Source organism: Tetrao urogallus, assembly GCF_951394365.1.
Source record: "Tetrao urogallus genome assembly, chromosome: 1".
Lineage (NCBI taxonomy): Eukaryota > Metazoa > Chordata > Aves > Galliformes > Phasianidae > Tetrao > Tetrao urogallus.
Genome location: NC_136813.1, coordinates 7,700,987 through 7,719,047, shown reverse-complemented (window position 1 = coordinate 7,719,047; position 18,061 = coordinate 7,700,987). Strand labels below are relative to the sequence as shown.

The 18,061-nt window shown below is 40.9% G+C and overlaps 1 protein-coding gene across 2 annotated transcripts in view; it reads right to left on the bottom strand.

Annotated features, from left to right (window-relative positions):
• The window catches only part of TMEM135 (transmembrane protein 135), a gene marked incomplete at both ends in the record, with an annotated part of 164,805 nt that overhangs the window by 139,287 nt on the left and 7,457 nt on the right, over positions 1-18,061 (bottom strand). For both annotated transcript variants that reach the window (XM_079549202.1, XM_079549203.1), the window contains 2 exons: positions 6,733-6,825; positions 11,551-11,678. In XM_079549202.1, the coding sequence (XP_079405328.1) occupies positions 6,733-6,825; positions 11,551-11,678 (221 nt within the window). The remainder of the gene's footprint in view (positions 1-6,732; positions 6,826-11,550; positions 11,679-18,061) is intronic.

Below are 18,061 nucleotides of genomic sequence, written 5' to 3'. Positions count from 1 at the left end.
GACTGACAGATATACACACAGAGTACAGAAGTCATCGGTCTTTTGAATGTCAAATATCAAGCTATTACTGTTGGCATTTTATTTTTCTTCAAACAGGAAATTTAGTGCATCAGGACAAATACAGCATAAGCCTGATGATCTCATTTTTCAGAAAGACAAATTATTGCAAATAATTTGTTAGAAGTATTTTAGCCCTGTACAGGGCAGGAGCTCCCATAGCTCTAAGTGATTAAGACTCACAGAATCATAGAACCATTTGAGCTGATAGGGACCTCTAAAGGTGATCCAGCCCAACTCCCCTGCAATGAACGGAGACACCTCCAGCTCCACCAGACTGCTGAGAGCTCTGTTCAGCCTGACCTTGAGTGCATTCAGGAGATGCTGCTTTCCACAAAACACCCCAGCAGCTGCCAGCCTTGGGCTACCTGCCACTGTTAGAGTTGCCAGAGCCACAGCATCTTCCAGATCGGCTCCTGCACCCTCAGCAGCCTTGGAAATAATCACTGCCTTCTCTCTCTCCAATAACTGCAGCAGTAGCAGCCCTCAAAGCACACAGCACTCCATGTTCAAATGTTTACATGCTGTTCCTATAAAAATGCAGATCTCTGTTGTCGGCTTTCATAAAAAGAGTTGCTGAAAAGCAATAGATTTTAATGTATTTTGGTTTAGAAAGAAAAAGCATTCCCACTAACTTCACTTCTGCATTTCAGAATAGTAATCATTTTACAGGGGTAAAAGTCCAAAATAATTTATTTCCCTGCCATCTCTGCTTACCAGATATGGTACAGAATACCCAGTGAGTGATCCAAACCTGAGGTTTTTTCATCATCACACAGAATAGCTTGCTCTCTCAATTCCTTACCTGTAGCAAGCAAGATTAAGGCTTGCAAATACAGTTGTAACGTTAAGAGATTGTTTGCCTATTATTCTCTCCTTCTCTTGCCAAACTGGCAGCTTCCTAAAAATACAGCATCAAACTGGATAATCATAAAACACTGAGAAAGGAAATTATCATCCCAGGTCAAAATGTATCTATGCAAAAATTGTACAATCCTAGGCTTGGGTTGGAAGGGACCCCCCGAGGATCACCAAGTTCCAACCCCCCTGCCATAGGCAGGGCCACCAACCTCCAGGTTTGGTACTAGACCAGACTGCCCAGGGCCCCATCCAACCTGGTCTTGAACATCTCCAGGAACAGAGTACATATTAACAAGTTTGGATTTGAAAGGAGAATTCTACAAACCGCCTCCCCCCCAACCCCCCCAAAAAAGTATCAATTTATGCATATATTTATTTACAACATAGACTTTATTACTACCATTGTAATGTACTTAGGTTAATGGCACTTGTGGCTAGGGAGAAGCCCCAGTGAGTGACAGCATGCCATCAGGTTAACGTGCACAAAACTCTAAAAGCACTGCATGGTTCTTCTAGAAATGCTTCCATTCTTTTTCTAAGCAACACGTTTCCAAGAACACAAATACACATGCAGAGGTATCCTCTATTAACACACACTGTTGCACTGTATCACCTTCTACGTACAGATAGAATCATAGAATCCTTAAAGTTGGAAGGGACCTTCAAATGTCATCCAGTCCAACTCCCCTGCAATGAGTCCAGTACATGCAACTTGAAGAAAAAACACTCGACGTTCTCTACTACAACTTGCTGCCAATAGTAGCCCAGAGCAAGATTTTACAACCAAATTACAAAAGCCCTAAATCTCAGGTTTTATAACACCATCAGTGACACAGCCATACCCGTAGAGACGAGACAGGCGCCACTGTAATGTTAACAGCCCATACATAAACATTTGTTGGCCAGTGGGGTGGTGGGGGCAATCCCAGAAGGGTCTCTTTGGAGCCACCCCACAGCTTACAGGGGAATGCAGTTGCAGTTTCTCTGTCTTAATTGCTTACCAAAGGCAGAAAAAAAGTTAGCCGGGCAGTAAGATAATTAATTTCATTAAAACCGTAACTGTACCCCTTTTAAAGCATCACTTGTAACTCTTAAAACTCTTTAAGAAATTATTTTTTTAAAGCAAGAGTTTAAAGAAACTGAAATTAACCATTTAACTACCAGTAAAATAGAACTTGCAGAACTAGCAGGTTTATGAAAGACTTGGGGAAGCATCACTCTTTTCTTTGCAAAAAATTAATCACAGATGTCTGAAGTAATGGTGCTCACTGAACAGCCAGACTCCTTTGTCTCAGGAATCGGAACGGTACAGCCCAGCCCATCTGGTCACACTTCCAGCAATACACAGGCCGTGGCCAAGCCTCACAGCACATTTCAGCAGCTTCATTCACAACATCTTTAACGAGGAGGCTCAGTTACTTCCTCACCTCCTGGCAGCCCCAGTGTCCCACAGCTCAGCAGTGCAGCATCGAGCTGCTCCCACCTCAACTGGGAGCTCCAGGCTTCCTGATAGCGCTTACTAGACATTAAAAAGCTTAGAATTACAAACAGAAGCCAAAGGACATGAGTAAAATAGTTATTTTTCAAAGTTAGAAACCAGCAGAAGTGCTTCTTATAGAGAGCTTGAGACAAACTCAGCAGCAGTAACTGAGGAGTGTGCTCTAAAACGACTCTGAACAGAGACTAATGAGATGAATGTGATGATTCCCTGAGCAGGCTGAATGAAATGAACATACCTGAGCCGCCTCTGCTTCTGGAGAGACACAACAGACCTTTAATATCCAACACTCCAAAATTAAATTCTGGGACAAGAAAACTGCACCTATTTATCACAGAATCATAGAGTGGCCTGGGTTGAAAAGGACCATAATGACCATCCAGTTTCAACCCCCTGCTATGTGCAGGGTCACCAACCACTGTACTAGACTTAATGCAACATGTAAAAAAAGTGAACAACCAAACCAAAAATGTTATTTTCAATACACTTATAATAGTACTATAAGTATTTTATACAGATATTAACACTCACTAATACTATGTTATTATTTTAACAGTTATTTCTGAAGAGTAACTAAAATGTTGAAGGAATGGGCAAATAAAGTGAATTAGAAGGATGTATATTCTGGTGAACTCAGTACATTTCACCAGGAACTTTTTCTGTGCATGTCAAAAAGCCATAACATAAATAACACTATTTCTTTTGGCTTTTATCACGTCTATCAGTCACAGAGACAGAAAAGAAGTAAGATGGTAGGACTGATACCAATAACTTAATGGTAAGAAGCTCCAACCCTGTGCACTTCTCAGAACATGAAGCACACACCAGCTATACAGCTAAGAGTCAGCAGATGTTACTTTCCAAACTCAGTATTGCTCAGTAATACGTCCTCCTACTCTAGCAGGCACTCCGTGCTGTAGGGAGCACGAGAAAGGGGCAGAAACTCTGTGTTACCTCCACAGGAGTGGGGCACCAAAAGGTTAGAATATGATCAACGCACTAAAAGCAAACCCAAATATTCACAAGCTTTTTTCTGTCTATATCCAATTACAATCTAAGAAATCATTCTTATCAAAGCATTTTCCTTAATCATAATAATGTGTCTCTTTTTCTATCACAGAACATTCATACCTCCCAATCCCAAGCAACCATCATGATTTACAAGTGATTTTATTGCTTGCCCTTTCCACAGGCCCCAGCAAACTACATCCTTGGCCACAACAGTCATACCATGTACTCAGAAAATAGAATCCACATGGATAAATTCAAGCACAACTTATGTCCTTACAGAAAAATAGCAGTATAACACAACGCAGATCACGTTCTGAGTATCTTTGACACTTCTGTTCAATCCCACCTCCTTTTTCCATCACCAATGCCATGAAAATAGCAATGGTTAGATATTAGGAGGAAGTTTTTCACACAGGTTGGTGATGCACTGGAACAGGTTGCCCAAGGAGGCTGTGGATGCCCCATCCCTAGAGGCATTCAAAGCCAGGCTGGATGTGGCTCTGGGCAGCCTGGTCTGGTGGTTGGCGACCCTGCACACAGCAGGGGGTTGGAACTGGATGAGCATTGTGGTCCTTTTCAACCCAGGCCATTCTCTGAGTCCATGAAAACTTAAGTTACTTGTTACAAAGACATGAACCATCACCAAACTAGTCCTACAGCCCCTTAGAAAACACAGCCCCCTTTCAGGTTTATGCTACACAGAGCTGCTCTCTGCAGGACTGCCTGCCCATCTCGTTTTCCCATTATCCTGCAAGACTGGTACACAGGTACAGCAACATTCAACAGCCTGATTTTACAAGCATGCTGTGCAAGCAAATGCCAGTGAGGCACTTAAAATAGGGTCTCCACTTGGGAAGAGATTGAGTGAGTAAATCTGATGGCGCTGCCAGCCACAATTTAAAGGAGTAGAGATATATTTATCAACTAAAATCAAGACTTCCCCATACACTTTGTTGAAAGCTACTCTGCAAATGACTAAAAATGGCACCATATCTCCTTGTCCAAAGCTACCTTTCTAAAAGGCTACAGAAGTCCATTACATTTTGATTTTGCCTTTAAGTGAAGCTACCAAACAAACAGTTCTCAAATCAAAGTCCTGTCTCACTGGGTCTGTCAGCAGCAGCAGTTCACACATTGTACAGTCACACACCAAATATTTCCGTATTTGTAGCTAATTAAGTTTCCCAATTACTTTTCAATGCCATTCATCTACTTCTGTCATTAGTAACAGTGACTGCTCACATTCAAGCTCCCTTCACAGCAGCAGGTATGTTTCCTGCCCAACAGCACGATCACCTCATTTCCTACAGCACTACATCTAAATTTCCTTCATGTCCCAAACCGTAGTTATTCAGCAAAAGATAAAATACATTTCCTAAATGTTACCAACGCTGGAGGAATAACAATGCAGTACCTGGGGAGGCCAGAACCAGAAGCAGTAATCCAGATGTGTCCTCAGCAGGGCAGAGCAGCAGGGGAGGATCACCTCCTTGACTTGCTGGCCACGCTGATGCTAACAATACCCACGATACCATACACATACAAGTTTTATCTACTTTCACTATTTTCATACAACCCTATTTCAGCTCTTATTGCTTCCAAATCTCAGAAGTGAAATAGGTGCTTGCTAAAGCATTAAAGTTTTCTTGCTTTGCCACCAAGGCTTTTAAAAATTGCCATTTGGCGTAATATTTGCTTACAGACTCTCTTTCTGCACTTCAGAAGTTTTTAGTTTGCAAGATTTTCACAGCTGTTCCACTGTCATATAAAAACTCCATATAGTTTGGTCTTACCAGTAGTTACAGCTCTTAGCTCAAGAATATTCTGAAAGCTACAGGAAACTCATAAGTGGGAAGAAATAAGGCTGGTAGTCCATCTAATCTTGTCTAGAAATAGCAGAAGCCTGACGTATGAAGCACTCACATTGTAACAGGTCTGTAGGAAAAGTTAAGTGATTCTAATTAAAGGTGGAATATGCATCTGCTTGCACTGTAAAATGAAATACTAATGTCAAAACAGTTCCAGAGTCTGAGTAAATACAAAAAGATGCACCAAAGGTATCTGCCCTTTTATGAAGTAACCATAGGAAGAGGAAAACCAATCAGCTGGAAAGGAATTAAAAGAAAAAAAGTTCAATTTCCTAAATAAATTAATACAGTCATAATTTTGTGATCCTTTTCCTTTATAGCTACTTTCAATAATCCAATTTAGAAGCACCACCACCTTTCCAGAACTTCTTACGTATAAAGGAGCATTCTTCAGTTTCCAAAAAACAATGGGTAGTGTGTTATTTTCAGAGGAGAGAACTCTGACAATCTTACTTAAAATTCAGGTTGGGTACTGCTTAACTCCACGACTGAAGTTCAGAGTTAGGGCTTGACAGGTAGGTGACAACACATACATGTATTTGCAGTTATTTTGAAATGACTGCATACGGAATTTTCAGACATTCATAGACATCATAGAAGTGTGCTCACATCATCTCTAGGACTAAAACCTCTTTTTTCTGTAAAGAATAATTTCTTCTACTACACTTTACTACACACTACCACCTCTACTTCAAATAAAAGGCACACAAACTAGATGACCAAAACATAGAATCACAGAATGGCTTGAGTTGGAAGGGACCTCAAAGATCATGAAGCTCCAACCACCCACCGCAGGCAGAGTTCCCAACCTCCCAGTTTAATACTAGACCAGGCTGCCCAGGGCCACATCCAACCTGGCCTTGAACACCTCCAGGGACAGGGCATCCATCTCATCCCATATTAAATTAAGCATTGTAGTTTCCTTTATTCATGCAAACTACCAATGGCAGTTGCATTTCAAGACATTCAACCTTCACAACCCAGATTTCATCTGCCATTTCTCACAGCCACAGGATAAATGGCAGCTTCCAGCTACCCTTGGATCACTCAGAGCTTTCCTCTCCCAACTCCATGCTCTTCCTAATGAATTTCGTGTTGATAGCTGGCATCGTTTTATAAGCAAAAACCTCTGCTCTCTTTATCATTACATTTCTTTCAGTTTGGATTATTTCAGCTCTTTGAGACATTCAGTCTGCCCCCCTCCCTCCACTCCCCATTATCCTATTACTCCTTCATGTTAACAAATAAATAAATAAGGAACAGATCTTTGGCAAAAAGATTTTTTCACTATAGCCTCCTATACTGAGGCTGCAAAGGATATTAGCTCAAATGGAGAACACTTCAGGATTTGAAGGGAAAAAAGCAACTAAACTGTCAGATGACCAAAACAAGAAATAGTATTATATAATACAGAAAATCCATTAACATGAACTGTACCTGCTTTTCCTTTCGATGAGAATAGCCATATAAGAAGCTGGTAAAGCAGCACCAAAGCCAGGAGACCAAAAGTAGAATTTTCCAAGTAGTTTCCTGAAAATGTAATTTATACATGTGTTACATGCAAAGCAACCACAATATTGATGTACATTTATTTAAAAAAATCATATTTTACATTCATCAGTGCTTACAGATAAATACTAACTATTGCTTACAGTTGAATAGTTCTTCTCAAAGGGGTTCCCAGAGAGGATACTCTCTCTCTTAACATTACACACCTAAAACTTCATGAGCATATCCATCTCAATTAAAGGATTACTTTAATTTAAGGAAAGCAATACTTCCAAGAGATGTTTCTGAAAAGCTGCAGGTAATAATTCCAACCTTGCAGCTCCTTTCTCTGCTATTTGTCTGCACACATCTCCTCAGGATGATGTGCCTTGTGGAATGTGGGAATGCAGTCCAGTGAGAAATCAAATCAAATTGTTCTACTATACAACGTGCTCTGAAGACAGATAGGCAAACTGTTGCTAAAAACAGTAAATCACTCACTTATGGTAAGTCAAGGAATTAATTACAGCTGGAACCAAGAGAGAAATCCCAGATCTACTAAGGCCAGTGGGAAAGCTCTCACTTTTTGCAACCAGATCTGGCTTTCACTCAGAGTTCACACTATTTCAGCCATAATAACTCTTCCAAGAGCTGAAAGAAAGAGTTCTTCAAATACAGACATCGTCTAGGAAGATATTTCTATAAATTGGTTGCTGAAAGAATAGGAGGACCAAAACGCTTGTCACAGACAGTGGCCTCCACCACTTGATCTGCTCCAAACACCTGCACCTTCCAACTGACTTGGGCTGAGCACAGAAGCGAGCAACAATCAGCCAGTCCTGAAATTTGATAAGGAATACACTTCAGTTACACTGTGGCTGATAAGCACTATTATTTGAGGAAAATACAGTGGGGTCTTCCCTTCTAAAAATAAAGCAAAATACAAACATGATTTTTTAATATGAAATTTCACATCGATAGAGAGAACTAAGATTATTCATCACTTCCACCTGGGTTAGATCACTTTCATTCTTGCTGCAGATCAGCCTCATTTCATACTTCTGCTGCTAAAATAACATGAGCAGTGAGCAATGCCAGCTTACGTTCAGAAGAGAAAAAAAAGTCAGTGTATCACCAAAACCAGTGATGCAATGAAAATTTCACACACTACTCATTCCCACGGCTGAAAAAGGATGATTCCTCTGGATGACAATGCCAAAGGCTGCAGTAGCTAAAGTTCATTATTAGGACTCTCTTGGAAAGCAGTGACTGTATGAAGTTTCAGAGAAGCCACGTGAAACATCCTAATAAGTATGAACACATCCTACCAGACACATCTGTTAAGTAACAGAACAAATGCCTTTTCTGTGGGAAAAAAAAAAAAAAGGAACTTGCTCTGCCTGCATGGATTAGAATCACTCCACGAATGCTACACGTTTTCAAGGCCAGGCTGGATGTGGCTCTGGGCAGCCTGGTCTGCTGGTTGGCGATCCTGCACATAGCAGGGGGGTTGAAATTAGATGACCATTGTGGTCCTTTTCAACCCAGGCCATTCTATCATTCTATGCTCAGTGTGATGAGATTTAGGTAAAAGCAGTATTTTACACAACGAAAGTCACTGAAAATTTAGATGTCCAATCATAAAGTGGAAAATAAAGTTCTGCTGGAATAAACAAAAGCAACATTTTATCATTATTTATATGTTTATTTTTACATAGTTCTTACATAGTCTGAGGCAGCATAATGGAATAAGAAGCCTGTGTTCTCTTCCTAATTATTCATCTAATTTCTCATTGTGAAACTGTACCCAAAGCTGAAAGGCTGGTTGATACACACAACTGAATTGAACCAAGCAAATTAATGGAAATCTGTATGTACACAAACTGAATGACTCTAGCTGCAAGGCTAACTGAGCCACGACTTCATGAGGTTTTGCATTAATTTGATAGAACTGAAAACCTAAAACTCACACCCATCTTTTAACTGTTGTAATGCCTGTCAGTGGAGGAGCGTAGGACTTCTTTCTGAAGTGCAGACAGATGTAGTCTAACTGCATCACCTCAGCAAACAGATTACAGCCACAGCTGAGCTGTCACACATCCGTAACATGGATCACCACCTCCACAGCTCTGCCAATAGAGCAGGCTGCACACATTCACTATTTTACTTCAAGAACGAAAACAAATTTAAAAAGCAGCCAACTTCACTTAGTGATGCCTTTTAGAATGAGAACACCTACCCAGAGCCCACGTCACTGCTGAAACTGAACTTGGATTGTTATGAAATTTTACTCATTAATGAAAAGGAGAGAATATTCAACAATTACTGAAATCATTTAAATTGCATTTTCTTGTCTAAAACATTACAGCCTCAGATGTATTTGCAGTTTTTGCAAGTTTTCCTCAGTGGAAAGAAAGGAAATAATACAAGAACGTCAAAACCACACATTAGCACAAGTCAAACATCCCACTGACAATTACATTTCATATTTAGGTCTTTCAATTGCTACTGGGAGAATAAAAGGTATTTTCTACAGAATATAGTATAAAACAGCGTGAAGGATCACTGAGACTTCAGTATATGTACAAAAAAATGAAGTGGTCGCTTTATCCAGGAGATCCTTAACATGCCTACCAACACATTGCCAGGTGCTACAATATAAGGAAATACACAACTCTTCAGCAGAGCAAGAATTGTGCAGGTAAATGAGTTAACATGTCCAGCTACAAACCCTTTAACCTGCTGCTCTACTCTAGAATTCCAAGAGCTGACTGCATGGGGACTGCTGGACAACTCTGCCTCTTTGTCACTGCTGCTCCTGCTTTCTAGAAACTCTCCTACTCAAGCACAAAGTCTGCAGGAAATGCTGCATCAGCTCAGAGCTCTGGGAACCTCAGATGTCAATAGAACAAACACACCTCCTTAGAGACTTGAACTTTTTGGGTAAGACAAAAAAAAAAAACAAAGCCACAACAAACCTTGCAGCTAAAAAGACAGAAAAATGATATACATCCCATTTCATCTCTTACCATTATCCAGAATCAGACCTAAAGGATCTGGTCTCTAAAGTCTTTTTATGAAAGTTCATAGCTTGACTTCAGAAACACTCAGGCTGCAGTTAAACAACATATCTATGGTGTTCTGCTATTTCTTTGATGGATTCAAACATACAGTTTTCTTTACTATGAGAGTGGTGAGGTGCTGGAACATCTCCCTGGAGAGGCTGTGGATGCCCCATCCCTGGAGGTGTTCAAGGCCAGGTTGGATGGGGCCCTGGGCAGCCTGGTCTGGTACTAAATGGGGAGGTTGGTGGGCCTGGCTGTGGCAGGGAGGTTGGAGCTTCATGATCCTTGAGGTCCCTTCTAACCCTGGCCATTCTGTGTTGCAGTACCAAATGGCATTCTGCACTGGAAAATGCAATTGTTGTTTTCTCTCTGAGAGGCTACTGCAGAAAGTTAAACATTTCCCACGTCACACAGTGATTAACTCAAAGAATCAGGAGTTCAAACAAATACTTCAAATAAAACAACCACCTCACATGAAGTAGTACCAAAAAAGCAGTGAAGTTGCAATTGCACCTCTCCACCCTGCCATCCTGCCATTAGATTAGAGAAGGAAGCTTACACGGCTTAAGCTGCAAGACAACTTAATACCAAGCCAAATCCAAGTGATTAATTTATCAACATTAGGAGCTCAGAAGTAGCTCTTTATAAAGGTATACAGCACAAAGTTTTTAAAAATATCATGTATTTAATACTGCTCATTGGTTTGTTCCCACTGGTTTCTCTCTTCATAAGAATTGTTTTCTTGATCATATTCAACTTGTTCAGCTGACTTGTTCACAGAACCTATCCTTGATGACTCCCAAGCATCTCTTTGATTAATTTAGTTCCTAGTTTAAATCCCATCACTGTGTGAATAGGATAGAATTGCTGTCTTCTTCCCAGTTGATTATTTTGCACTTTTCTCTATCAAGCTTCATATTTTTCCCCTAAAAATCAAGAGATTTTTCTGAAATGGCTGACTATAAGTTTTGTATTTTCTTATCATAAATAATCTTGCATAATCCCACAGTAAATTCTTTTTTCCAGATGCTGTAGCTATATATAGAACAAGTTACATTGCAGGAACATTACTGGCAACTTCTCCTAATTAGGAAAACTGATAATTTATCCCTTTTTTCCCCCCAATACACTTTAACTAAATGATTTACTAATTCCTAGAAGATAGGAAACCATTCCCCTTTAACAATCCTAGAAAGTAATCTTGCCAATTTCAATTCCAGTTGCAATTCGTAATGCTACACTGATCACCAAATCATCACCAAACACAGGCTTGCTCTACAAAGAACAGCAGTTACATTATCAGAAAAATTATGCTTTCCAATCTTGTGACCCACGGTTTGAAAAGTCTGTTTGCATTCAAACATTTCTAGGAGAGAAAAATCAGATTTCCTTAGATAACCCTTACAATTAACCTGCATGTCCTGCACCCATGCATTTGGAATCAGTAACAAATGGAGAAGGAAACCATGTGAATATATTGCCTTGCTTGCTGATTTTAAAAACATTTACATAAGCAGGGGGGGGGGGGAGGGAAGGTGCATACTGTGCACAGTCAATTGCAAAAATCAGAAAGCACAGGTGTTGCTGTCTTTCTCCTACCCATTACAAATTGTGTGGTTGTCTTTTTTTTTTTAAAGTTATTATTCTATAAGCTAAGAAGTTACATTCCTGTTACATTTAATTTTTAGGACAGTATACCAACCTTAGAATGCAAAAGCAAGCAATATACAAGGTCCCATTTGCTGTCAGAAAGGAAGTTGATTGCAAGATCTCAGGTAGCAGTTTGTGCAAATAATAGTCAAGTTTTCGTTTCCTGAGAATAGCTGCAATCTGAGGGAGGAGGAAGAAAAAAGGGAGGACAAACTTTAATTCAATTAGGTTCTTTCTTGCACATTGTAAAGAAAAAAGAAAAAAGTAAAATGAAATACGCCCATTTAAGTAGTAAATCAAATCTCCTTAAATTTGCTGGTTTTACAAACAATACCACAAAGATTTCCTTTAAACTTGTTCCAGATATTACAGTGTTTATACCAGGAAATACGCCACATAAGCCTAAGTGGAAACTGTGAGAGAGGTTTTACTACCTTGTTACCATTGGCCATAGTAGTCAGAAAGGTTGTCTGCCAGATAGCAGAACTTTAAGATGTAATAAACTCACAAAGATTTGTCTTTCAGGCAATTGGAGCACCTCGTAACAAAGGCCAGCATACCACTAAGCAATGCACTAAGCAATCCAGATATTGCCCCTACACTGTGCCTACAAAGTGCTGATGCATTTCTAAAGGTTTCTAATCCTACCAAACAACTCCAAGTCCTCCAAAACTTTTTCACCATTTGCTAAAAGAAGAACACATCCTTGAGAAATTGTATAGAAACGCTATGTGAAAACATCACGTTACGTATGCCTGAAGTAGAAACCAGGTTGGATCTGAAAAACAAGTGCTCTCTTGGTCAGTTGAATTTATGTTATGAAGAACTGTTAGATGAAGGCTCAAATATAACACGTCCTCAAAATCCTTCTTGTCTACTGAAATCTTGCAATTATTAGAACAAGGAGCCAGATTTTTCTCAGGAGAGCACAGCTAAGACGAAAGGCAACAGACAATTCAAATACTGGACACTCAGGTTAGACAGGATAAAAAATATTACCCTTTGAGGTGGCTGAATATCTGAACGGACTGCCCTAAAAGGTTGTGGACTCTCCAACACCAGAGATCCTCCAAAGCTCAGACCAGGAAATGCCCCAAACGCACCTATCCGACGTGTCCTGCCTTGAGCATGAGGCTGGAACCACGTGGCCTCCAAATCTCCATGGTTCCATGAACTTAGAATGCACTGACAGACAGATTTTTGTTTTTAATAGCATCATCATGTTCATCTGCACTGGTTTCTCAAGGACTCTCAAAATAGTCAAAGCTTTCAACCAATGCTTACAGTCAGAAAACTGCAGACAGAAAGAGCTTAAAACTACAAGTGCTGATGAGAACAGCAGGCAGCCTGTTGGTCAGTAGCACCTCTTGAGGACTTGGTTTCTCAATTCAAAGACACGGGGGAAGGAACTGTTCTTCTCAAAACCAGCCCACTTGCACTGAACAGCAAGGTGTTTTAGATACAGAGATAAAATGAGGCTTTTATCTGGATGAGAACCTACGAGATACGGTCTAGTGGCTTGTGGGAGCAGGGGTAATGGGAGGACAGCTGAACTAGATGATCTTGCAGGTCCCTTCCAAACTTGTGATTCTATGATTCTGCTGTAACTAACCATAAGAGAGCTCTGCCAAAATAAGTGCCCAAAACAAAGTCTGAACTAAGGAGAAACATATGCACAAACAGACTTCTGAAAATAGATTAACGCACCACTTCATCACATGTCAAGACTGCTTAAGCCATAATAGATTAGGCAACAGTGCAATCCAGATAATCTTTCTGTTGCAAAGTCTTAATGCAGGCTAAACACCAGATTACTCGTTGCCACCTCCTCAGCTATTTCCAGTCTACTGTACAAAGGTTGTGAACATGTGGAACAGAAGAATTTTTTTCTTTTTAAAGAACACAACCTTTGAGCTGAAGCGTAAAGTCTTGTTTCCTCTGAAGAAGCATTTTATACTTTTATATCTCTATTAAATATACAAAATTTTGAAAATATTGGTATTGTTATAAAGCAGTGTCAAATCAAAAGCTGATGTTTAATTCTGTAGCTTCTCCAATAAGTTTTACAGTAGTTTTTCACTTTCCCTTCTCCTTACTACTCAACTCAAAGGCAGAAAAGAATCAGGAACACCACCACACAGGTCAGGCTGAGGAAACACTGCTTATGATAACTGAAGGAGCTACACATGTAAAAGCAATGTGGCTTGAGGCATGCACATCAAAAACAGATAATGCCCATCATCTCCACAGTGTTTTACAGACATCAACTAAGCTAAATACCACGTACAGCCAAAACCTGACAAAAGCAGGTTACACAGCAAGTTCTTCCCCTTTTCCCCACCATCTGTGCTGTGATCACGCGGAATGAACACCAGTAATACTTCCAGACTCCACCTTGTATTCCCTTCCAGCTCTCCACAGTTACAAGAAGTACTCTTACAGTTGAAATAGGCAAGAGAGATTCTGAAACATGTCAGCTCATGGCATTTCCTCATTCCCATAGGGATAAACCCCATCCAGGTGAGTTGGGAGGTCACTGTGATGAAGGCCAAATGCTTTGTAACAAACGCTCTGCTCAAGGCTTAGCACCAGACAGTAGCAACAGATACCAGCATGGAAGGAAAGGGCCATGAGGAAACCCAGTAGCTACCTCCTTGGCAAGCTTTAATGCCCATGAAGAGAGTGCTAACAGACAGAGCACAAGGTTACATGGCAACCTGTGCTATGTGAGGCACCCTGCAGAGTCAGATCCAAGAAACAGCTGTCTCCTTGAAAACACGCTCACAGATCTCCAGAACTATGGGAGGAAACCTCATTGCAGTCCAATACAGGAGGGAGACTTATTTTTTACATTGTCTGTTAGTAATACAACAACAGGGAATAGTTTTAAACTAAAAGAAGTTAGGAATAAATTTTACACTCGGGGGCAGTGAGGCCTTGGCACTGCTCCCCAAAGAGCTCTGAGTGCCCCAGCCCTGGAGGTGCTCAAGGCCAGGTTGGATGGGGCCTGGGCAGCCTGAGCTGCTGGGGAGCAACCAGCCCATGGTAGGAGGTTGGGTGGGCTTTTAGATCCCTTCCAACTCAATTTGGAGATTCTATACAAAAGGAGCAGATGAATCCTCAGATTCCTTTACTTGGGTATCTAAGGGAGGTCTGCATCATGACCTTAATGCTGACAGATAAAGTTTGGGATGTTACTCACTATAAGAATGAAGGACTGCAATTCTGAGTCAAGTGACTGTTCCAAACAGTTCACTATCACATACCCAAGAGTGGCCCGAAGCAGCTCCCTGCCTCCTAGTGCTCTTCTCTCCTCTCTACAGTTTCTCAGCTACATTCTTTTCTTTTTAAGACAGAGAAGTAGAAAAATTCTTCAATGCTTACAAAACACTGCAGATTTCCAGCATAAGTAAGAAAGCATGGAGTGAACAAAAGCTGTATTAGAAAATGCCATGAATGTTTGCCACTGCATGAAACCCTGACACTATATTCCTTCCCTTCGATTTCACACTGCTTGTGCTGCCCCACCTCTCCTCCTAACCACAGTTTACCTGCAATCCAGGGCATGGAAGAATGCACCCCTCATAGCAGTACAAGACCATGATTTCATGGAACAAAAAAGATAACAAGATAACCCTTTGCAATACAGTATCACCTTTTCTTTTTTTCTTCTGAAAAATATCAGTAAGAGTGTGGAATATTTTCACAGATGCTAACAAATAACCCTGACTGTGCTGCTTTCTGACCACCAGGCACAAGGCAGCTTGTGCTTCTCATCTGCCCACATGCTGCATATCATCCATTTAAAAACGAGTGACAAAGCTGTAAAATCAAAATGTTACCCAGCATACACATCTCTCTAAGGAGGAGATTAGAAAGGGAACAGAAGACCTAACAAAACCAATGCTCACCATATAGCTGATGTTCTATCAATCTCTACTATACAAACCAGTATGGATGTTATTCACATGAAGCCCCTGTTAGGTAACCATAATTTCTTTTAATTTAATTTACAGAATTCAGAGACACCTGGAAAATAATAAAAGAAACTCAATGCCAGAACTGGCATTGCCTTCTCAGCACAACTTAAGTGTTCTTATGCTATGAGAGAAACTTCACACAGTAGGACAGCCTGCAGATGCAGTCCTATCTGGTCTGTGCAAGCATCTAACAGCACTCACTGCCCAGGGCCCTTACTAGCAGCTGGGCTGCATGCTGGCACTGCTCTAAAGATGGGATACACAGCTCAGCTTTCCCAACAGTTTTGCACTCTCAGCTTCTAAAGTAGCCCAGCAGTGAATCTCATCTGTCTCAGTCCCCTATAAGAAGCACTCTTCTAGATGCACAAACAAAAACCAAGAGCAAAAAGGAATTTAAAACAAGTCATGCACTGTCACAGGGAACATGTCCAGAGCTTTCAGAACTTTGCAGTTTCCTTCTTTGCATCCACATATTATGGCTCTTGATCTCCTTTCAGATCAACACAATCCACAGAAAATACAGATATTTCCAGATTACAAACAGGAAACATATGGGAATCTGGGTGAAACTTTGATCGTAGCACTTCAGACCTCAGACAGCTAAACTTGTGCATTCACAGTAAGACAAGTAACACCCACACAGTGGTAACAAGTCAGTGTGATGAAATACACCTGTATTCCTGATTCCTGTCGTGTGCCACTTCTGCCCTACAGCCATGTGCTGAAAGAAGGCTGGGGCAGAACCAGACCTGTCAGGCTGACTTCCAGGGAAAACATTCCTGGTCCCAAATAAGACAATTAGTTTGATACCATGCATGTCATCAGCTGAATAAGTTGAGTCACCATCCCTGAACGTGTTTAAAAACCATTTGGATGTGGTGCTTGGGGACATGACTTAGCGGAGGGTTGTTAGTTAGGGTAGTATGCTGAGGTTGTGGTTGGACTTGATGGTCTCTTCCAACCTGAGCAATTCTATGATTCTATGGACTACAGACAGCACCAGCTTGACTCAATGCATGTGCTGATCGACATACACACACTGATGGATTCTGTGGTAGGCTAAAAAACACAGAAATTGCATCAGCTCTGCTGTGTGAGTACAGTATTATTTGTTCATCTCTTTCAAGCCACCACTACTTTAGGTTTGCACAAACTTTATGTTTAAGAATGCAACCCCCTCCATCAAACCTTAGTGAGCAGGATGCCCCATCCCTGGAGGCATTCAAGGCCAGGCTGGATGTGGCTCTGGGCAGCCTGGTCTGGTGGTTGGCGACCCTGCACATAGCAGGGGGTTGGAACTGGATGAGCACTGTGGTCCTCTTCAACCCAGGCTACTCTATGATTCTATGAACTTAGCCCAGCATGCAACACTGACTGATGGAAACTGAAAAAAGCAGAATCATTTCTATCTCATTCCTTCACAAGCACCACTAAAATTGAGCACATGATCACAAACATTAAAAAAAAAAAAAAAAAAGAACTACAGAAATATTGAGACACCTAGCCACATCTCCAGGCACAAAGCTCCATGACTTACATCACAGTAGCTATCTAGCATGCAAATGTAGAGACTACCAATAATGCTGTGCAGATGGTTTATATAATATATATGCAGCAAATCATTAACAAGCTAGGAAAACTGTCACAGCACAAGTCATGCAAATGGACCCTTAGAGATGATCCAGCCCCACTGCTCAATCTCTTCAGGGCTAAACCACATTACTGAGGGCGTTGTGTTATGTTTCTTGAGCAGTGACATCAACCACCTCTCCAGCAAGCCATTCCAGTGCCTGCTCGCCCTTATGATAAAGACCTTTTTCTTAATGCCCAGACTGACTTTCCCCAGTGCAACTCCGTGCCATGTCTACAGCCATCATCAAGTTCCCTGAGCAGAGCCTGGCACCTTCCTGCTTCACCTCCTTAGGGACTTCTGGAGAAAACTGAAAGCAAAGCAACTCTCAACATTTAAAACAGTTAAGAAAATACCACACAAAGACAGATGTCAGATTTGTTTCAAAGCTATATTTGAATATATTAAATACACATGTGCTTAACATTCTACATTTTCACAGTCCTGTATGAATTTTCTAAGGACGTTATTCCCTTGCTTTAAAAATGATTTTTAAGCACTTTGGAATGACTTAATCTCAAAATGCCCTCAGGTAACATTTGTGTTTCGAAATACACTGTTGTCTAAACCAGCAATTTGTTCCCAGTGACTCTTCTTAAACATTCAGATCTCGTGTTCCTCAATTAGCTGGTACCACCCTGATTTCACAGATAAAAAAAAGTGAGGCTTCATAATTTCACAAGTCAGCTCCTGCAGTACCACAAAGAGGACGGTGTTCCCCTGCTCTGCCCTCCAACTTCCTTCCTCTGTGCCTTGAGAGATGTTGTACAAGGATTAGCATGAGGGGTGTGGCTTGTTTTGTCATGTTTAGGTTTGGTTTGTTTTAAACTTCGCACATTTGCACCCAAGTTAAAAAATAGAAACGAACAGGAGAATTCATGTACTCTCTGAACATCCAGATTACCTTCAGTTCTGGCATCACTCTCAATTCACAGAGAATAGATATACACTTG